Consider the following 23,134-nt stretch of genomic DNA (forward strand, 5'->3'; position numbering starts at 1 on the left):
TACATGAAGTTTCGTGGTCAGCTATTTTCCTTCCCTCACAGTTACTCTGGGTCACATCTTCCAAGTCTTCCACCAATAATGTATAGAGTTCAAGGCCTCCAAAATTACCTCCTAAACTGGGATAGCTTCCTAGCTGAGTTCCTTCTTTTTGGTTTCTCAGCCTCAACTCCATTCTCCACATGGCCAAGAAAGAGATAATCCCCCTAACGCACAGCCTCGGCTCTCCTCTCTCACCCTAAAAAAGGCCTTCAGTGCTATGGAATTTCTTGCTAGATTCTCTCTGGATACCTCAACAGACATTAAATGCTCTCCATACTCTGCCCCAACTTTCCTTTTTTTCACTGCAACTACCCTTATTTTTTGCAATTCCTATGAGACTACTCATCATTCTCTCTAAGTCTTACCTCTGATTCTTCTCCCAGACAGTTTTCTTTACTTAGAATTCCTTCTCCCTTCTTCCTTCTTCCTTCTTCACCACTCTATACCCCAAGTCCTATCTAAAATGTTACTGTATTACATGATGGTATATTATCAATACCTTAAGTCAGAAGGCAAAATACGGAAGACCAACAAAACAAAGTAGAAATAAACTAGATGGAAAAGCTGTTCAACTAAAAAAACATGGTTTCTTAGCTCTCATGTCCTCTTCTCTTAAAGAATTGGGTGGGGGGGGGGGTAGAGTGGAGGCACAATGTTAATTCTGTGTTCAAAATTATCACCCAGAATGGAACTTCAACTTTTTTTGTAGATTTACTCTTTTCTGTTTTCTTGGAAGCCAAGTGAGAACACTGGTGAGCAGTGTGAGGTAGGGATTGGATTAGGGGAGTAGTGAGAGGCTGCTAGAATTGCTGGGGAGACAGAGTACGGTATACAGTATGACTTTGTGACTGCAACTGGTTTTAAGAACTTGTAGAACTATAACTAACATTTTAAAGTTCCCTGGTATAGCTGCTTTGGCTTGAGTAGCAAAGTAGGAAGATTACATTTGCAGGTGCGTTGAAAATATATTTGACTCTATCTTAAACTCTTCGGTAACTCTTTCTCTCTTTACAATGCTAGGAAACTAGTAAAAAGTACTTGGTTACTGAAAGGCAACATACCAGTTTTCTATCAGTAAGGATTTTTAAAAGCAGACAAAATTTTGTTTATGTGATAAGAACATTTCCTTCAAAAGGAGCAGTTACTCAGGGCTTTAAATTTAATTATGTCATTTTTATAAAAAAGAAAGAAAGAGAGAGAGAAGACAAGTAAAGGAAAAAAAAGAAAAGAAAAAAGAAAAGGAAAAAGTCCCTAAGGCATACAGATTGAACTAATTTGTCTTCCTGGTAGCCTAGCTAAAAACATGTGTCTAGAGGCTGTACAGTATGCAAGCTAATGCAAGTGTGATTTACATCTTTCAGGAATGGACAAATGAGGTTTTCAGTTTGGCAACAAACCTGCTGGCCCAAAACATGTCCAGAGACGCATTTCTGGAAAAAGCGTAAGTAGCCCTAATTTTATTGCTAAGGGTGTTGCTTCTTCTGAGTCAGTTTCCTTTCTCCTTTGTGAGTTTTTTGTTTATGCTGCACTGGCTTCTTACATTGATAAACATAAACTTCCCTTTGGGATTTGTTAGAGAACTGATACCTCCAGTGTTTAGAATTGGTAAATTTCCAAGAAAGATTGCTTTTTCCTCCAAGCTGCACATCCGTGTTAGGCTGAGCTCTCCTGAATGTCAATGCCTTTGACACACAATAAGGAAACACATCCAAATCCTGGCAGCTGTGCTCAGAACCAAAAATTATTAATTTCAGAGGGTCCTCTGCTTCTACATACATATGCCTGTGTCATATCAATTATTTATCTGAAGAAGGAAAAGAACAACATACAGTACTCATTTCTCTAGAGTCTTAGATCTCTGATAGATTCTATAATAACTTCCCTGCCTACTTAAGTCATAAACTGATGTCCTGATTCCTGCCCGCAGATCCCAGAAAGTGTTAGTAAGAAAGGAGAAAGAGAAAAGATGCAGAGGAAGGCACAGAATGAAAAGGAGGAGGAAAGACAAGCAAAACAAGATTACTCAATCACCCTGGAATTACACAGTCTTTCTAAAAATAATTTGACCAAGGAAAATAATGATTTTTGCCAGATGAGCAGCAAGGAAAATTTGCTGTGTTCACTTTGGAGGCTATGGATGTCCAGGGGGTTGGAAAGCCTTGAAATCAAAACCACAAGCAGAAACATTACTAGGTGGTCCTCTGTTTACTTATTAACTTTCTCTTTTCCCTGTTCTTCGGTAAGACATACCCACCATTCCAGACCTAAGACTCCAGCCTACATTTCTTTCTTACTCTTCTATGAATTGCTTTTACTGTTAATACTGCACAGGTCATTACTTAAATGCTTTTTCATGTGATCATCTCCTCTCTAGTTTGTCACCTTGATGACCTTTCTAATGCCTCTCCCTACCCGCTGCCTTTCTTCTCTCTTTTTACTGTCTTTGAGTTTATCGCCCTTCATCTATGAGAACTTTCTAGAACATCTAATGTGCCAGGTAAAGTTAGTGGAAGAGGACACAGATAAAGAAGACATTGTATCTGGGGCGCCTGGGTGGCTCAGTTGGTTAAGCGTCCGACTTCGGCTCAGGTCATGATCTCGTGGTCTGTGAGTTCAAGCCCCGCGTCGGGCTCTGTGCTGATGGCTCAGAGCCTGGAGCCTGTTTCAGATTCTGTGTCTCCCTCTCTCTCTGACCCTCCCCCGTTCATGCTCTGTCTCTGTCTCAAAAATAAATAAACCTTAAAAAAAAAAAAAAAAAGATTTAAAAAAAAAAAAAAAAAAAAAAAAAAAAAAAAGAAGACATTGTATCTGAAACATAGCATGTTATAGCTAGTAAAACATCTAATTGGCTAATCATTATCTATTTCGGATATCCCTTTCAAACAAGTGTATCCCTATGAATAGCTGCTATGGGCATTCTAGAACATGCCTTTTGATGAACATGTTATAACCATTTCTGTTGCATATATATCTAGATATGGGATTGATGGGTCATAGCATGTGCAGTTTCCTAAAGTGGTAATCCCAATCCACACACCCATGAGCAGCATTCAAAATTTCTGTTGCTTTCTCTCTATCCATATGTCCATAAGCAGTTGAAGAGATAAATACAGTAGTTGTATTGACACAATGGAATACTTTGCAACAATGAGAGTGAATGATCTACAACTATAAGCGAAAAATAAGGATGGATCTCAAAAATACGAGAAGCCAGACACAAAAGAATGTTATTCCATTTATATAAAGTGCAAAACAGGCTAAAATGAAATCTATGTTGTTTAAAGTCACAATAATGGTTCCATTTTGGGGACTGGGCTCTGGAAAGGGGCACTAGAGGAGCTTCTGGGATTTTGCTAAGGTGATCATGTTCTAGTTCTTGATCTGGGTACTGATTGCAGAGACCTAAACAGTTTGTAAGATTCAATAAACTGTACATAGGCATCAGCCCTTTTCTATGTATTTTATTCCTTAATAGAAAGCATTTTAAAGATTAAATACTTGTTTTTCTGCTTCTCCAACAGCTATACGAAGCTGAAGCTGCAAGTCACTCCAGAAGGGCGCATTCCTCTCAAAAAGTAAGCTTCGGGAGCCCTTCCCAGTGTTCATGTGCTTTTCTCAAAGATTTGACTCCATGCCATGGCTCTGTTTCGTTTATCCACTGGCCCAATGGTAGCCTGAAAATGCATGGTAACCTTGTTCTCCCTCATGCTCCATGTTCATGTCAATGCAGCTAGTTTCCTCATAGGGATTTTCCTGTGGCATCATTTTCAAGAAACAACAAAGCAGGAAGTGGGTAGAAAGGGTGGGAAACCTTACTGCTAAACCCAAAAGGCCATCTGAGATTCAGATCTATTCTAGGAATAGAAATTGGGCAACTTCAATGCCTCTTTGTACCAAGATGACGCTAGCCTTGAAGGAGGAGCTGCAAACTCAAATGTCAACAGAAACCAGGCAGGGAACTTACATGATGATGCAGGCCAGGAGTGGGAAGAACTAGAGTAAAACTTATCTAGAGGAGACAATGACAGCTCACCTCTACCATATTCCTTGTGGGACCAGTGGGCTCTGCATGCTAGACTTTGTCATGTTTCAATAGAACCCATAAATTCAAATTATTGAATAAAATCTAGTTTTAATGCAGTACTTAAATATTATTTTGTTAATAAATTGACCTCTCTTTTATTGAAGTATAGCTGATGCACATAAATTTTATTTTTTAAAACCAAATTACTGACCAAAGGAAATACATCCTTAGTCTTTAACCTTTGACTTACTGGTAGGCTCTTATTCATAACAATGTTAAATTATTATTATTATTATTAAGAGTAATTCATTATCTACTAATAATATTAATAACCTACACCTTTAGAGCAATAGGTAGCAGCAAAAGAGAAAGAGTTATCAAGGATTTATTTAAGTACTTAATATTAGAGGCTACTTAGTGCCAGGGTTTTTCATTGGGTCATCACCTTTGCCTCAAAAGGTTGATTTTATATTAGATGTTGTGATTTTGAAAAGCACATACATAGATCTTTTTTAGAACATATATGCAGATGCATGAAGCAATGCATATATTTTAATTCTTTAAAGATGAATGACGAGGAGGTTTGATTCAATGGGATGTTTCTAATGGGTGTCATCGGTAAGTGTGTGGTCCATATCTCATGTGTTGTGACTTCATTTCACAGCATATACCGCTTGTTCTCAGCAGACCGGAAGCGAGTTGAAACTGCTTTAGAGGCTTGTAGTCTTCCATCTTCAAGGGTGAGCATGTTGCTTTTCTGGAATTAGTAGTATTAAACAGCTGTAATAATCATACTGAAATATAGCTTGCCCTCATATTACCCAAACATTTTTTAAGAAGTCCTTATGACTTAATATTAATATTTACAATATATGGGGCCACTGTAATTATATTTTCTTTCATTCCCATAAACCCAATATTTTATCTACAAAGATCCTTGTTCTTTGTAAATAGTAATTTTTTAGAAACATCTAATATAAAAAGATATGGGCCAAAAAGTATTATTGTTAAGAATTTAAACTTCTCATATTAACAAATCCTTTGTTGATGTCCATTGAGACGTTAGCTAATCAGTATGGATTGTGATTAGGAAGATATTTAAAATATCGATCCATCTTATTCTAACCATTTAAAATGTCTAGTTTTAGGACTTGTAGGTTAATAAGAAATTAACATGAGAGTACATGTTTATAAATAAATATATTTACATTCTCTGCTGGGCTGTGCTCACACAGTTTTTACGTGGAGGGATGCAGAATGAATCTGGAGACTGCCTACTTTGCTCATAAGGTGGTAAGATAGAGGAGAGAAGAGCCCAACACATTCAAGGCACTCAATGTATGTTGCCCACCTAAAATAATTTGTCTTCATTTCAGTGCAGTCCTATATAACTGGCTCTAAAATGATTTGTTACCATTATTTCTGGGAGAGCAGTCTATTATATAAAATCTTTTTTCTCAGGCTATATGCAGAACTCGCCTTTCTATTGCAAATTATTTTTATCCTAGTATCTAAGCAACAAGTAAGCTCTTTCCCGAGGATAACACTTAAACTATAGGAAGAACCTTCTAGCCTCTTGAAACACTCTGGAAATGTTCAGCTTGCACTGAATGAAGTTGAGAAACCATTCCTAAACTTGTTAAGTTATGAAAAAGTATTGAGTGCTATTATTAAATGTAACAGCCCATTCTTATTGTCAATACTTTTTAGGAAAATGCAGTTTATTAAGAACTTCAATAGGTAACAGAAAGAAAAAGAAGAGTGCTCCCCCACTCTGAGTTTCCTGCTATAGGTGGAAAAAGTGGGTGATGCTACAAACCTGGACAGAGCCATGGAAAGGCTCCCCCAAACATGCTAACCTTCCCTTGAATATGTAAACTGAAATGATCGAATTTGCTCATTGTTGCTCTTTCCTAGATGCTTTGGGGTAGGAAAGATGTGCCAGTTCAGGTCCCATCATTGCTCAACAAATATTTCTTGAGCTCTTATACTACCTGCCCTCAAGCCCTGAGAATGTGTTAGTGAAGAAAACATAGTCCTAGGATCCAAGGACCATACAGTTTCCGGGGGTGCTCCTCAAACACGTGGATTGACATATATGTAAATGGGTGGGTGGGGGGGGGGGGTTGCTGTGAGCAAAAGGAATGGAGTGCTACCATTGTGAATAAGGGAGAATCAGTCCAGAAAAAGGAAAGGATATGTGCTAAAACCCTGAGGCTGGAACGAATTTACTGGTCTGAATAACAATGACAAAGACTTCTGCATTTAAGCACAAAAAAAAAAAAAAAAACAAAAAAAAAAAAACAAAAAAACCTTGAAGGATGAATTTAGAAAACCATGAATTTTTTTTTTCCTCTGCAATTACTCTTGATTTTACCTTTACTGGGTAACATCTTGTGAATATAATGCTCAAAAATTTTAACTTACTATAAATCTAGCTAAAGGAAAGAAAGAATAGAAATTGAAGCTGAATAGAAAATCAAATCCATCAAGCAATTCTCTGTAAATTGCAATTTTCTAAACAATTGGATACTGAAAATTCAGTCAATAAATATAAATTGAGTTTTTACAATCCACTATGTCTACTATAGGATCATGCTTTCAGACCAATATTAGCTGGAGACATTTTAAAAAGAAAATGAGATTCAAATAAGAGTTTTGTTAAAAATGAAAAAAATATTTATATTTAGTAAATTAGATGTTATGACAATTTCCTGAAAACAAATTGGAGATTAAAAAAAAAACAATCAGCCTCTATAATGAAGTCTTAAAAGATCACTATTCATAGTATAGTAAAGTATACTTTACTTGGGGGACTCGTAGAATTAGAATGCTTTAAAAAGACCTAAAATCCAAAGACAGGTTAAGAGCTGGGAAATAAATGTTTCCATGAACTGTTATATTTTAAAGCCTTGTAATTTCATATCTACAGAACAGTGATTCTAGAAAAAAAATACACTAATTAGCAAAACGATTCTGGATATACTGACAAGAGGTGTTTCAAACACCCCACAGAAGAAAAGGCTACATAAATGGTAGGTAGGGCCGCATATCTGGGAGCCTCATTTCATAGCCAGTGGTCGTTCAGACTAGATTTAATTGTGTTCTGTAAATAGGTACTTTACCAGAAACACAGTGGATATCCTGTTGAGATTTTTTAAACATTATCTTTGTGCACATTGTTAGGAATAATTAATGCACTTGAAGTTGTATCCTGGCCAACTGGATCCACTGGAATAACACATTCCTTTAGAGGGTACTCCTTTAGAGACTACAGTTGCTTGCCAAAGTTACCTTAATTGTTAAAAAGTAGCACTGTATCTAAAAAGAGAGACAAAGCAATTACTGTCTTTCTATTAATAACCCAAACATAGTTTCCAGGGAGACCTTTGAACACCTTTCCATATTCAGAAAATTACCACTTTACCCATAAACTTTTTGAGAACTCAAAGTGGTTTTCTTGAACCAAATTCCCTTTGACTTAAGACTTATTAACTTGAAAATAGTTCAGTGACATTTGGATTTGTATTATAGTCACTGCATGGCACTGTCACTTTTTAAAAAAAAAAATTAATGTTTATTTTTGAGAGAGAGTGAGACAGAGTGCAAGTGGGGGAGGGGTAGAGAGTGAGGGAGACACAGAATCCAAAGCAGGCTCCAGGCTCTGAGCTGTCAGCACAGAGCCCCACGCAGGGCTCGAGCTCACGAACCCCACGAAATCATGACCTGAACCGAAGTCGGACGCTTAACCAACTGACCCATCCAGGTGCCCCTAGCACTGACACTGTAATGAACAAGATAGGAATAAATCAATGGATAGTTGATCCCTGAACAACACAGATTTAAGTCACACTGGTCCACTTACATGTGGATTTTTTTTTTCAATAAATACAGTACAGTACTATAAATGTATTTTCTCTTCCTTGTGATTTTCTTTGTAATATTTTCCTTTCTCTAGGCTATGTCATTGTAAGAATACAGGATAGAATATATATATAATACACAAAATCTGTGTTGATCGACTGCTAATGTTATCAGGAAGGCTCCCAGTCAACAGTAGGCTGTTAGTAAAATTTGCAAGGGAGTCAAATTTACACATGGATTTTTGACCCCAAGCTCCTGCATTGTTTAAGGATCAACTGTATTAGTTTTAAATAATAAAGTTGACTATAGTTATGAACTTACATATAATGCTAAGGCAAACAGTAACTATTTTGGATTTAAAGAATACTGTAAATATTACTGGAGAATACAATAAATAAAATGTAAAAATACTTCTCCCAGGATGACTGTAATATCTTGTCTTTCTCCTATGACTTATACCCAGCCTATAAATAAAAAAATATAATCATTTATGTAGCTGTGACTCTGTCTCAAAATTCTGTCTTAAAATTACACTAAGAATTTGGTTTATTATGAGTAATTTACTTGTGATTATTTCATGTACTGTATGGCCAACTCAACTTTTGCCTTATAACTTTAGAACAAAAATATTAAGAATAAATTGATGTGAACATTTAGTTTGCTGGATTACAGTGTGACTTATGGAATCAAGTTACCTGGGTTCAAAGCCATAGCACCTACACACACACACACACACACACACACACACACACACACATACTTGGGACCTTAGACAAGTTTTGTAACCTGCCATGTCCCTAGTGTTTGTATCTGAAAAGGGTCACTAGCCATGCCAACCATATAGAGTTGACACGGGATCAAATGAAAACATACAAGTAAAGCTCTGTGTGCATGGGGGTGCCTGGGTGGCTCAGTTGGTTAAACATCTGACTTCGGGTCGGGTCATGATCTCCTGGTTTGTGAGCTCGAGCCCTGCATCAGACTCTGTGCTGACAGCTCAGAGCCTGGAGCCTGCTTCAATCCTTTGTCTCCCTCTCTCTCTGCCCCTCCTCCACTTGCTCTCTTTCTCTCTCTCTCTCTCAAAAATAAATTTAAAAAATTAAAAAAAATTTTTTAAGTTCTGTATGCATGGCACACAGTAAGTGCTCAATATATATTAGTTCTTATTATCCTCTGAGTATTTTTTCACATGCATATGTATATGGTTTTTTTTTTCTTTTCTTGTTTTTAATTTGGTATGTGAATATGTGATAACTATGTCTAAGGAATCTGGAAATGCAAATGCTACCAGTACTACTATTGAGGTTTTTTTTTTTTATTTTCCCTTTTGAGATTCTTTGGATACAAGCATGGAATTGAAGCAACTTCATTTTTAAAGTTTGCAATACTTTTTTGGAAAAAAATGGGCCTGATTCAGACTACATTACCCTTCTTAGTTTTCCTTCCAGAAATTTCTTTTTCTTTTTTTTTTTTTTAAGGTGGCATGAGAAGGGGAGGGGCAGAGAGAGAGGGAGACACAGAATCTGAAGCAGGCTCCAGGCTCTGAGCTGTCCGCACAGACCCCCACGCAGGGCTCAAACTCACAAACTACAAGATCTTGACCTGAGCCGAAGTCAGGAGCTTAACCGACTGAGCCACCCAGATGCCCCTCCCTCCAGAAATTTCTTATAACAATAGCAAAGATAATCAGTGATGATCTGTTTTGTATTGGAAGCATGATGTGAAGAGCCAAGTCTTGGACTACAAGGCAGGAGACCTAAGGTCGGGTCCCATATCCTGGGTTCACCAGCAAACATTAATTAGGTGGCTATTAAATGTCTGGCAGTGTGCTTAGGACACAAAGGAGTTAAATAAGAGATAGTCACTCCACTCAAAAACTCAGTCTAGTAGAAAATCAGACATATAAAAAATATGGGGAAAACTGCATGATAGATGCTATAATGAAGATATATAAATGTGGATTGTGAAAACAAAAAAAGAATGCACCATCTCTAGCTAGTGTGGTCCAGCAAGATTGCAGAAGAGTATTTGAATAGTGGGCATGATCTTTAGAATGTTAGGCTGAGAGCTTCCTCCTGCTCAGATAGGACAAAATGAATCTGTTACATCCACTTTACCAAATTGTGAGATCCAGGAAAAGAAAATATGTGAATGAGATTTGTGAATTTCAGCCCTGTTTAAGATGTAAGGAAGTAAGACTTGTCCATAGCTTTTCCAAAAATAACTCCCCTATATTCTTTCAGTTTAGCTTTCATAGATGCTCATTTTAACTCATGTTTCCAAATTATTTCTTCTCCCATTTTCCTATACTGACACCAAAGACTTTAGGATATCCTCATCAGTCAAGTTGGGCAAAGAAAAATGAGACAAAGAAAATCAGCTGTATTGAATGGTTTTTTTTTTCCCTATGTGCTAACATCTAACTGGCAATGAAAATAATATTGTGTTTATTGAGATTATCTCATTAATATTTTCTCTTTAATAGAAAGTCCTAATTCATAGCTGGCAAATAAACAATGGTCAGAGTTTTAGGAAAGCATATTGTGGTCTGAAATTATGTGTATGGAATCTTATATAAATGACTTCAGTTGAATCTGATTATCCTATGGGAATTCTATTCTATCAACTTCCACCTTTCTCATAAATTACATTTATTTACTTAGTAAATATTTGTTGTGCACTTACTATATGTTACACACTGTAATCACAGCAGTTAACAAACAACACACAGGTCCTAGCTTGTGTAGTTCTTCAGGTTAGAAAGAAATGGAACCATACAGCCAGGAGCACAATACAGTTAAAGAGTGTTGAAATATGACACCAGTGAAACCTAATGGTAGCACAGAAGGGAAGACAAAACCCAGTCCAGAAGGAAGAGCTTTTAAACTAACGCAAGAAAGGAGAAAAAAAATAAGAGGTTTGGATCATTGCTGCTTAGTGGACCTTGCTATGTGTAATGCTGTATGTGTTGTTTGGTTATATCAAAGTTCTGTTTTGCAAAGTAGATTTTGTTCCTGCTCCATAAGTGGATTTACTAAAGGAAATATTATTTTATTCATTCATTCCACAAATATGAGACTCCTGCTGTTTGCCAAGTAGTGAGCTAAGGTCTCTTATCTGTTAGCAAGCAGTGTACAATTTCAGACAACAATTTTAGGTATTTCAATAAAAGTACATTTCAAAACATATGCATATGGTAAAAGGAAGGGGTGTTTTTGGTTTAAGGGTTTGAAAATAAAAATAATTGCACAAACACATAGCTGAAATAGGAAAGCAGCATGAAGAATGTCCTTCCTGTTAACAAAGGCTTGAATACATGCTTCCGGTTTCCATGGCAGCCCGACTAAACAGAAAAATAAGTCATAGAAATGACTTTTTATCTCAATGACTTGGTTCCCAAACAGTAGGACCAAGAAAAGTCTGTGAGAAATAATGACTGGTGCTGTCCTACTTACAAAAACTGTTTTACAACTTATCAGATTACTTAAGCCAGAAGGAACATTGTTTGAAAAAAAAAAAAAAGATACAAAATTGGAATTTATGTTTTCATTTTGAAAATGTCTGTCTCAGGGTGCCTGGTGGCTCAGTTGGTTGACTGACTTAGGCTCAGGTCATGATCTCACAGTTCTTGGGTTTGAGCCCCGCGTCAGGCTCTGTGCTGACAGCTCAGAGCCTGGAGCCTGCTTCGGATTCTGTGTTTCCCTCTCTCTCTGCTCCTCCCCCTCTCATGCTCTGTCTCTCTCTCTCCTTCAAAAATAAATTAAAAAAAAAAACTTTTAAAAAAAAAAAAGAAAATGTCTGTCTCAAGTTTCTTTGCTCCTCAAAAAAAAGAATTCATTCAAGCATCTGCTAAACAGCACATAAACAATGTGACTTCTCTTTATGCCACTGAACAGTTAAAAATGGTGAAAATGACTAATTTTATGATATGTATACTTTATGACAGGTTTTTAAAAAGATTAAAACTAAAAAAGAAAAAAAGTGCCTAAAAGGAAAATCTGCTAAACAGACCCTGTTTGTGCTAAGTCTAACTTACTTGTAAATGTACTTTAAAAATTTCCTTAAAATCCCTTTAGAAGGAGAAAACTCTTACACTTAAATTATAATGAAAAAGCAACAGAAAGTTAGACTTTTGATACCTCAAAGCCAGTGTCCAAATGAACTCTACAGCTAGCCTCATGATGTTTTCTGAATGTTCACCCTGACCTCCGAGAGAAACAGGAAGGAAAAGAGAGACAAGAAAACAGGGAGGGGGGAAGATAGAGAAAGAATAAGACATTCTACTGACCATGTTGCTTTATTTCCCAGAATGATTCAATACCTCAAGAAGATTTCACTCCAGAAGTGTACAGAGTTTTCCTGAACAACCTTTGCCCTCGACCTGAAATTGATAACATCTTTTCTGAATTGTAAGAGAACACGTTCTTTTAACCCACTTTTTCTCGGCTTGCAGAGGTGCTCGGGGTGGCTCGGGCAGGATTTTGAGCAATAGAGGGATACGGAAGAACTCTTTATGCACCGTGTACGATAACAGCTCTTGTGTGTAATTTGTTGGGAGACCACCAACATTTCTACCCCTCATGTGCAACCCCTGCTTGTAATGAGTGAAGGGTTGCTGTGATTTGTTGCTGGGCATTCTTAGTTTACAAATCATCTGGGGCTCTGTTTGGTTTGAAGATTATGGCTAGAACACAACAGCTTGGCTCAGTGGAGGTATATCCATGGTGCAGGAAGAACTCTGACCTGGGAACTGGTCAGGTCACGTCTCTGAATCACATTAGTGAAATGAGAACTTTTGATTGCTAAGAACTGCCCCAGCTGAAAATCATTTGCTTCTATTTTAGAAAATTCATAGGCATTCCTTTAAAAAAAAATAAATGAAAAAAATAAATAAAAGAAACAAACCAAAACACCAGGGCAAATGCAGAGCAGCAGCAATTCACCTTTCCTAGTATACTGAAATCTACATGACAATAGAAAATCAATCCCAAATTGATTGACAAAATAAGGATTTTTTTTTATGTGGAAGACAAGCGAACAGCGCTAAGAATGATGCAGGATATATTCACTTTGTGATGTCTATTGCCATTAACTGTTTATTGAACATCAGCAATATTTGCACCATTGAACTTGCTGTGGGTTTGTCAACAGGATTGAAAAGGGAAGTTTGAATCATACTATGTTGAAGATTTATAGACTTTTGCTGAAACAAAACTTTTGACAAGAAAAATGTACCCAGATTGTTTACCTTTTTTTTTTTTTTTTTAGTAATGAGTAATAAATACATCTCTAAACAATTAAATGGGATATGGGAATTTGATGACTAAACCATACATTTAGCATCATAATAAAAAAAACCAAAACACCCATACCTCTATGTTCAGTTGAAAGTGGTGCATCCTTAAGCACAAGATGCAATGTTTTCCTTCTGTGAATTTTCTTATGAATCCAGTATGGTTCAAGGCCATTGCGATTTAGTGGCAGTGATTGCAAAACATACTTGCAATATGTTTTATTTTTTAAAAATTGCCTTAAAATCCCTTTAGAAGGAGAAAACTCTTAAGCTTAAATTATAATGAAAAAGCAACAGAATTTTCTTATGAATCCAGTATGGTTCAAGGCCATTGCGATTTAGTGGCAGTGATTGCAAAACATACTTGCATCCCATAGAATACAGCAATTGTGACGGAGCAGCACCTTTTTAGGGCAAAATAGGATTTCAAGATAGCTTGCTCTTTCCAGGTATGGCAGGGTTTTATTTCCCTGTAGCTAAATGCAAATATATGAATGAAACTCTGCAGACAAATATTCTAATTTCTTGGTTTTTAATTGCTTTTAGTGGTGCCAAAAGCAAACCATACCTTACGGTTGATCAGATGATGGATTTTATCAACCTGAAGCAGCGAGATCCTCGGCTAAATGAAATACTTTACCCACCTTTAAAGCAAGAGCAAGTCCAAGTACTGATTGAGAAGTATGAGCCCAACGATAGCCTTGCCAAAAAAGGTCAGTCTACTTTGCCCCACACTGTAGGGAAGCTGGTTTCTAATTGTCAATGGGTCACCTTTTGTAGGTATCCACAACAAGGACTATTTAGGTCCCATGTTTATATGCCTGCTTTCCTTTCTGTCTTGAATCACTAGTGGTTCAATTAGAGATAGAATTTTTTAAAACTTCAGTGTCTGGTTATGTGTATGTGTACATAAAACATTTTCTTAAATGTCATTTGTTTTATCTTAAATTTACCTAGTGACTGAATGCATATTTCTTGAACAAGAAATCCCATATCTTTAAGTTTGTCTTTTTGGCTCTATTTCTAGAAGTTCTATAAAACGACCCATAACTTTTCCTAAATCTTTAAAACTACAGAGACTATTTAATCCATTAGACCCTTGTCTTATTCTAATTTACCCTACTGATGAATTTTTCCACTTATAGAAATACAAAATTTGGCCTTTTATCTAAAAAACAAAAAAATCAGGGATGACTGGTGGCTCAGTCAGTTGAGCATCCAACTCTGGCTTAGGTCATGATCTCACAATCCGTGAGTTCGAGTCCCTCATCAGGCTCTGTGCTGACAGTTCAGAGCCTGGAGCCTGCTTTGGATTCTGTATCTTCCCCTCTGTTTGTATCTCCCCCACTTGTACTCTGTCTTTCTCTCTCTCAAAAATAAATAAACATGAAAAAAATTTGTTTTAATCAATGTTGATAGCAAAATTTATTAGTCTAATAATTGATCAGAAAGATAGTTCTACGTTGCCTGGAAGTTCTTAAGAAATTTATGTTTTTGATTCTGGAGAAATGAATTGACAAAATAAGTTCTTGACGATTTACTTGCTGGGAGTTTTCAGTTATATGTGGCATCACAGTCCCTGAATAGGCCCTTCAGCTTTCTCTTTACTACCAAGACCAATTCTCACCTGGACTGAAATAGCTTCACCGAGAAAACTGGTGTGTTATTACTGATGTTATTGTGCGTTGCCTAGATATTCCATAGAGAGGAAAATAAAGTACAATTAACCAACTATTAAGAAGAAATTAATTGCATATTAATATGCAGGCAGTTCATAAGTAACAGAAACAGCTCTAGCAAGCTCAGAGTCATTAATAAGTATGGTTATCATAAAAATAGACTAAAAAGTCTTTTAACCTTTGTATTTATTCTGGAACTAGTCCTCTAAATGAAAATAAAATGCATGAATTAAGTATAAAAGTAAACCATTATCATTAATTTTATTCTGCATGTTACTAGTTGGGAACTTACAGATGAAATTTTTTTGGGGGGGGTGGTTTTGTTCATTTTCTTGGTCAAGCACTTTGCCTTTGTTGTTGTCATCATCCCTGTCACTGCCATGAAGGTGAGGTTGTTAACGGAAACTAGTGATCAACAGTGTGTGTCGGCATTGCCAGGCCCACCCCCCTGAACCTAGTTACTCCTGACACCCTTCAGTCCCTAGAGCCACAAAGATGGGATTTCTCCTTATCATTATGCAAAGAGTAACTCCTTGCAGATTTCTTGCCCGGGCAGCTTGACAGTTCCCTTCTGAAATCTGAACTTCACCAAAAATAACTAGCACAGTGTTATAACAAAGCCAACAAGACCTCTAAAAATGGTTAGCCTGTGACACAGAAGAAACAAATAGCTTTCGTGAAACCAGTAAGACACTTCAGAGACCAAACTTTGCCCCTCTCTCCACTGTTCACACAACACTGCAGATGGTCCGTGCTTCAGCCTGCATATGACACTTCCATCCATCACCATCTGATGACCTGAAGGCAGTAAAAGACTCAAAGAGAAAAATTTGTGACAGATTATTGTAAAACTCTATAATCCTAGAAGAACTGATTTTGATTCTAATGGAAATTAAGATGATATGTCTTAGCATTTGCAAGTTTATTTAGTGCTGTCTTATGGAAACACTAGCGATGAATTCCATAATCACGACAGGCACATAGGGGCACCTGGGTAACTCAGTCAGTTGAGTATCTGACTCTTGATTTCAGCTCAGGTCATAATCCCAGGGTCGTGGGATCGAGCCCCTTGTCAGGCTCCACACTGAACATGGAGCCTGCTTAGGATTCTCTCTCTCTGCCCCTCCTCTACTCACACGGGTGCTCTCTCTCTCTCTCAAAATGAATAAATAAACATTAAGAAGACCTAACAAACTGTTTAAAATAAATAAATAGATAAGTAAGTAAAATAGCAATTTTGGTTTTTTCTACAACTTCCTTTGATATGAATTGTAAGCCTCCATGTCAGCCCTGATGTGATTTTTTTAATCATGGCTTTCATTTCTTTTTTTTTTTTCTTTCTTCTTTTTTTTAATTTACATCCAAGTTAGTTAGCATATAGTGCAACAATGATTTCAGGAGTAGATCCCTTAATGCCCCTTACCCATTTAGCCCAGCCCGCCTCCCACACCCCCTTCAATAACTCTCTGTTCTCCATATTTAACAGTCTCTTATGTTTTGTCCCCCTTTCTGTTTTTATATTACTTTTGCTTCCCTTATGTTCATCTGTTCTGTGTCTAAAAGTCCTCATATGAGTTAAGTCATATGATATTTGTCTTTCTCTGGCTGACTAATTACGCTTAGCATAATACCCTCCAGTTCCATCCACGTAGTTGCAAATGGCAAGATTTCATTCTTTTCGATTGCCAAGTAATACTCCATTGTGTGTGTGTGTGTGTATATATATGTGTATATATATATATATATATATATATATATATATACACATACATATATACATGTATATATATATCTCACATCTTCTTTATCCATTCATCGTGGATTTCATTTCTTAGCCCAAAAACTCCTGTAAGAAAATGAACTTGAGAGTCCTTTTGTTTACTGCTTCAGCTCTATGTGAACAAAGACTAGAGAAAAGTATTTTATTGGGTTAACTATTATTTCATTGTCAAAAGGATAATGATTTTGAAATCTTTATTTGTAGGACTAAGAAATTGCTGAGTTAGACCTCAGTTGGCTAATAACTTAGAGTTTTAATTATTTTTTTCCAAAGATGAAAATCAATTTTAACATTTGGTTTTGCTGTTCACAATATTGGATGTTTGACTAGGAGTTTTTCAGAAACTTTTTTTTTGCATCTTCTTTATGTATAAGGTAACTGCAAATAAAATCTAACAAAGTACAATTTAAGAAAGTATTGCTTAATTTCAATATGATGACTGGTACGGATCTGCAAGAAAATTAACTTTCATTCATTATGTGACTTTCAAAATGTACATTATTATTTTGTAAAAAGCAAACCAAAATTTTGAGGTTAAATGACTTACCTGAGATCTTGTACCAAGATGCTCTTCTAGAGAGCAGAGTTTTTAACTTCCAGTCAACGAGTTAATACATTTTGATTAATAAACATGTAAGAAAATAAGTACTATATTAGTAGGATATAATTATTACAATTATTAATTATTACTATATTATGATAGTACATTTTAATATGCTTATATATTACTAAGTATACTTAACATAAATATGGTAGAATAAGATAGAAAATCAGTGTATTACATTATAATTTTTTCTGCTACTTTTGTTTTGATTGGTTCCTCAAATGTGCACAAGCATTAGTTAAATTGACCTACAGATTCAATTCCAATTATCTGAAAAAAGCACTTCCATATTGCTTATATTTGTTATAAAATGCTAAGAATAAGATGCATCCACAATATACATAAATAATAATATAAATAAATTCTCTGCTATTGAGAAACTATTTTTAAGTAGGTGTTAAACAAGTAAACTTTACACAAAGTTGACATATGCTAATGTTTAGTTTTTATATGCACTTCACGTAATTTTTACATAGAAGGTAATCTAAAATTAAATGAAAATTTCCAATATGGCCAAAAGCCCAAATGCTTAAACCGTACGTTAGATAACTAAACATAGATGTGTGAAATGAAACTCCAGAAGGGATGATGGACTTTGACGCTTTGTGGGCCTGCTGTCATTGGCATGTGGGCCACATTTCCATGCTGGAATTTCTGTTTCTGCAGATGTATATACTGGTTATAAATAATCACAGGGTCTCTGTGCAGTGTAAGGCCAAATGTACACATATTTGGGTTCCACAAAGAAAAAGTTTAAATCTTGTTGCAGAAAATACTGTTCTCAAGGGAGTTCAATTTATTTTTACTATTGAAAATCACACTTTGAAGAATGCCATGGCCCCAGATCAAGGAATGTTTCTTCCTAACCATGTTGTTTGCACTGGAACCAAATGCTTAATGCTAACCCATGCTTAACACAGAAATACATAATGACCCCTGCCTCTTCCAAACCGAAGGGTACTGAATGTCAGTTGGAAGACTAATGTCTCCCAGAGTTTTTCTTTTCTTTTCTTTTCTTTTTTTTTTTAATCACTTACACTCTGTAGAAGGAAGGCATTGAGTAAAATTAGCATGAAAAAGAATAAAACGATGCCTTAGGTAACAGACTGAAGATTAGATTTAACTGTTCTGTCTGTAAAAGAAGGCAAAAATTCATTAAAAAAAAACCAAACCCAGAAAAAATGGTTGAGTTTTTTCATATTTTTATCCTTCTGTGAAGAGCAGGTGTTCATGAGTATGTGTTAAGCAGTTAAATTAATATGTCAGATTATAATATTACCAGATGTTTCTAACTACATTCCTTTTTATCAGCAGCTTTTCCTCTTAAATTTTTATAAGGTGTGCTGTACAAAAGCTTCCCTGCTTTGTTGCAATTAAGTCATCAAAATGAAGCTATATAATCTCTTTTAGTAGTTGATCAGTACTCACTGAGTTAATAGTTTAATAGTTAAAATGAACTCAAAATAATAATAGCAAATGGATTTGGCTTTAGGCAGAGCAAATAGAAGTTCAGGTATAGTAAGCATTTTGCCTTAAATAGACCTATGTTGATGATTACATCAGTAGAAATAACTATTGTGTATACACACACACACACACACACACACAAATATATATGTATCCATTAGACTCTCCTAAAATTGAACTATATTATATCATTATTGTCAATAGCAAGAAGCCCCCAGAATGTGCTAGAAGTAGCACTGGACTTGGGAGTGTTGCAACCATAGTATTAGGTGGAACTCCTTCAGTAGAAAAATGACAGAAAGTTAACTCAAATTGAAGCCCAGAAAAAAATTTATTGTTGCATATGAACAAAAAGTCAAGCTGTGTTTCGTGTTGATCTCAGCTTATCAATAACCAATATTGTGGTAGGACCAGCACTTGTGGTTCTTATTATGATTTCAAGATGCCCGTAAGCAACAACCATCAGGTAATTTGGGAACAAAATAGATGTTTATTACTTATAAGACCTGAAAATCACACAATACATTTGGGGCCACACAGGGAGATCACTTATAGAGAAAGCACACTCACAAGTCTGGGTTCTGTTTTTGTAGGGGTTGAGGGTGGGTGTCTGGGGTTTCATGGGCTTACTCTTTACTGGTGAATTTAAAACATATTGGGGCGCCTGGGTGGCGCAGTCGGTTAAGCGTCCGACTTCAGCCAGGTCACGATCTCGCCGTCCGTGAGTTCGAGCCCCGCGTCGGGCTCTGGGCTGATGGCTCAGAGCCTGGAGCCTGTTTCCGATTCTGTGTCTCCCTCTCTCTCTGCCCCTCCCCCGTTCATGCTCTGTCTCTCTCTGTTCCAAAAATAAATAAAAAAAAAAATAAATAAAACATAAGATCAGGAAAAGACAAGTGGCCTAAATGGCCAGTTATTGAAATCAAGCAAACTTTCTAAATCAAAGGAGTGTCAGTGTGGGGAGGTGACCTGGCTCCCTATCTAGCCATGTGGCTGTCAATTGGTTTATTCATGATAGCTGTCTTTGAAGTGGGTGTCTTTTTGAAATGGATGCCTAAGCCATCAAAGCTTAAGTCAGACACTTGCACTACAAAAAATAAAAGTAAATAACAACAACAACACTATCAGGACTCACACACTACAAGGTGTTAATGACTTCAAGCATGACTACATCAAAGGGCTCCAATGATGTCATAAAGAATTGTCTTTCTTCCTCTCCAATCATTTTCTCTCTACTGGCTGTAATATACCAGTGTGGGCACACTCTCCTAAAGTAACAAGAAGGCCACCAGTAGCTCCTATACTGAAGTTACTTTTACTCATATTTCCAACAAAATTACCAGAAACCTGAGACTGTCTTGAGTCACCCAAGGCCACTACTGAACTAGGATCATCATGGCCTGGAGAATAGAGTGCAATAATTAAACAGACCTAGGTCACATGACTCTCCTTAGAGCCGATGAGGGGTCCACTACCCATACCACATGGTTTGGACTGACAGTAGGAGTGAGGTTGTTCCCTGAAATTCAGTCCTGGTGTGCTTCCCAGAAGAAGGAGCAAAAATTCCCTGACCAGGCAGATAAACACAGCAGATCCCCCTAAAACTGGATCAGAAATCAACAAATCATCACCACTGTTTACCTCACCTTAGGAAACCATTTAACCTCTTTGACTTATCCCACCCTCTAGTTTTCTCATTTTTTGAAAAAAAATCCCTGACAAATTACTGGGAAAATTAAGTAAATTATTTGTGATAGGAGGGTTGCATGTATTAACTGTTGGCCACAAAACCTTTGCTGACTTGAACTATGAAAAGTGGTAATTGGTATTTATAACAAATTATTTCTTTTTTTTTTAATTTTTTTTAAACGTTTATTTATTTTTGAGACAGAGAAAGACAGAGTGTGAACAGGGTAGGGGCAGAGAGAGAAGGAGACACAGAATCTGAAACAAGCTCCAGGCTCTGAGCTGTCAGCACAGAGCCTGACGCGGGGCTCGAACTCCCGGACCGTGAGATCATGACCCGAGCCAAAGTCAGACGCTTAGCCGACCGAGCCACCCGGACGCCCCTATAACAAATTATTTCAAACCATTTTTGGATCTGGAAGTGCGATTCACAGCATTCGGCAGGGGCATTCCTGAATGTTGCTGTCTCTTGGCTAACAGTCTTATTTCACTTATTGCAAATAATAATAAATTAGAATCTTCGAAGATGAAAACTGAAAAAATATGGCAAGTCCTATCTGTGCACAAATGTTCATTTCTGACTCAATCATTCTTTCATAAATATTTTTATTAAAATAAAATTACAGTTAAAAATGTGAAGATTTACACTGGAATCTTACCATTTACTTCATAACTTAATTTTCCTGGTAATTTTTTTTAATCTTTGCTTATTTTTTTTTTATTTTTTTTTTAAATGATTTTTTTTTCAACGTTTATTTATTTTTGGGACAGAGAGAGACAGAGCATGAACGGGGGAGGGGCAGAGAGAGAGGGAGACACAGAATCGGAAACAGGCTCCAGGCTCTGAGCCATCAGCCCAGAGCCCGACACGGGGCTCGAACTCACGGACCGCGAGATCGTGACCTGGCTGAAGTCGGACGCTTAACCGACTGCGCCACCCAGGCTCCCCAATCTTTGTTTATTTTTGACAGAGAGAGAGATAGAGTGTGAGAGGGGAGGGACAGAGATAGAGACACAAAATCCGAAGCAGGCTTCAGGCTCTGAGCTGTCAGCACAGAGCCCGACGTGGGACTCTAACTCACGAACCATGAGATCATGACTTGAGCCAAAGTCAGATGCTTAACTGACTGAGCCACCCAGGAGCCCCTTCCTGGTAGATTTTTAAAAAACAATTATTTTCCCAGCACCATTTCACTTTAGTCTAGGTAGAAGTCATTAAAAAATAATGACTATTTTTATTCATGTCTACTGTCTATCCTTGAAAGATCAAACATGCCGTAATTAAAGGGAAAGGCTGGCATAGTGTTAATTGTTAAACCAGTTAACCTCAGGCAAATGACTTGACTTGCTGGAGCTTCAGAATTCCCATCTGTGAAGTGGGATGATACCAACCTAGCAGAACTAGGTGCTCTTCCTATTCCCCTGACACTCATGGTTCCAACAAGTCAGCAGTCCCACTACAACTCTCCAGAACTTTCCCACAGCCCAGCTACAGTCAGCCTACAAGGGTTGGGACTTCATGGTCCCAAGAGTGGTTTTCATCCAGGAAGTAGTACCTTATCCCCCTTGCCCCTTATGCGGGATGGTTTTGATTCTTGTTCTCCCAGAGTTCCCCAGTGGGATTGGACCCTAGTTGCCTACAACTGTAACTTGGTTGATAATGTTCCCTTTACTAGGCCACCTTTCCGTCCTTCCCTTTTCATTTCTCCACTCCTCTACTGTTATCTCCTGGGGTTGCCTCCCAAATAAGTTACTTGCACTGAAATCCTTGTCTCAAAGCCTACTTGTAGAAGAACCCCAAGATAAGCACTTTTCATAAATCGCCCTCAGAGTCAGAAGTGAAAAGTGGACAAGATTAGAGTAGCTGAGCATTGAAAGAAAAAAAAATGAGAGGAGGCAGTGCCCACGGCCTGTCCCTTCCAACCTGTCATAGGACTGTTTATTGTTACCATTCATGAAGGTCTGGCTGGTGGCCTCAAATCCTGGGCTTTCTTGTCTATGAGGGACCTAGCTACTTAGCCCAAACTCTCAGACCAAAGACGAGGCAGCTAAGGAAGGACAATATTGAGACTAGGACCATATTTCCTGTGCCCCAATGCAGTGTCCTCCCTAGCACTTCTGGCTCTCACTTGGGGCCCACCACCAGGATTTGCTGAGAAAGGAGATACAGGTCAACTGTTCAGAAGTTAGCACTTGGCATCCACAAAGGTCGTTTTCAAACTTGTCCTTGACATAACCTACTTTATCTGTGTTTGTTTCTTCCAACAAAGTTTCACAAGGAAGGCCAATGTGTAGGGAAACCTTTCAAAGCACTATTTTGGTTGAAGAGAGGGGGAGTCTGGAATAGAGCTGGTGGTGGCTTCTCCTCCACCTCAGTCTCTGCAGGCGCTTCTGTCAAAACCCCAGGAGATTCAGGATGCTCGGTTTAAAAACCACTCATCTGGAGGAAATATTGACGGGTTTAAAGATCTGCCTCACAATTAAGACAGCATCTATTTAAATATTTCTATATAGATTACCTGTGGAGCAATCCAAAAAATAAAAGGATTGGAATGAATGTACAGTCAACTCAAACAATACAGAGTCTCTTCCTCAAAGACAAAGGCAGATGAAAACTGGGTGACGTGTTCAGTTTTTTTCATGGCTTAATTAAGTTACTACAGTGAGAAAGCGGCTGAAAAGCCACTCTAGTATTTTATTG

At 37.2% G+C, this 23,134-nt stretch overlaps 1 protein-coding gene across 3 annotated transcripts in view; it reads left to right on the forward strand.

The window, feature by feature from the left end:
- Window positions 1-23,134, forward strand: part of PLCB1 (phospholipase C beta 1) — a 699,274-nt gene that overhangs the window by 478,221 nt on the left and 197,919 nt on the right. For all 3 annotated transcript variants that reach the window (XM_045445282.1, XM_045445284.1, XM_045445283.1), the window contains exons 5-9: window positions 1,401-1,480; window positions 3,561-3,614; window positions 4,728-4,803; window positions 12,236-12,336; window positions 13,767-13,933. In XM_045445282.1, the coding sequence (XP_045301238.1) occupies window positions 1,401-1,480; window positions 3,561-3,614; window positions 4,728-4,803; window positions 12,236-12,336; window positions 13,767-13,933 (478 nt within the window). The remainder of the gene's footprint in view (window positions 1-1,400; window positions 1,481-3,560; window positions 3,615-4,727; window positions 4,804-12,235; window positions 12,337-13,766; window positions 13,934-23,134) is intronic.

The sequence above is a fragment of the Leopardus geoffroyi genome, chromosome A3, assembly GCF_018350155.1.
Source record: "Leopardus geoffroyi isolate Oge1 chromosome A3, O.geoffroyi_Oge1_pat1.0, whole genome shotgun sequence".
Taxonomy (NCBI): Eukaryota; Metazoa; Chordata; class Mammalia; order Carnivora; family Felidae; genus Leopardus; species Leopardus geoffroyi.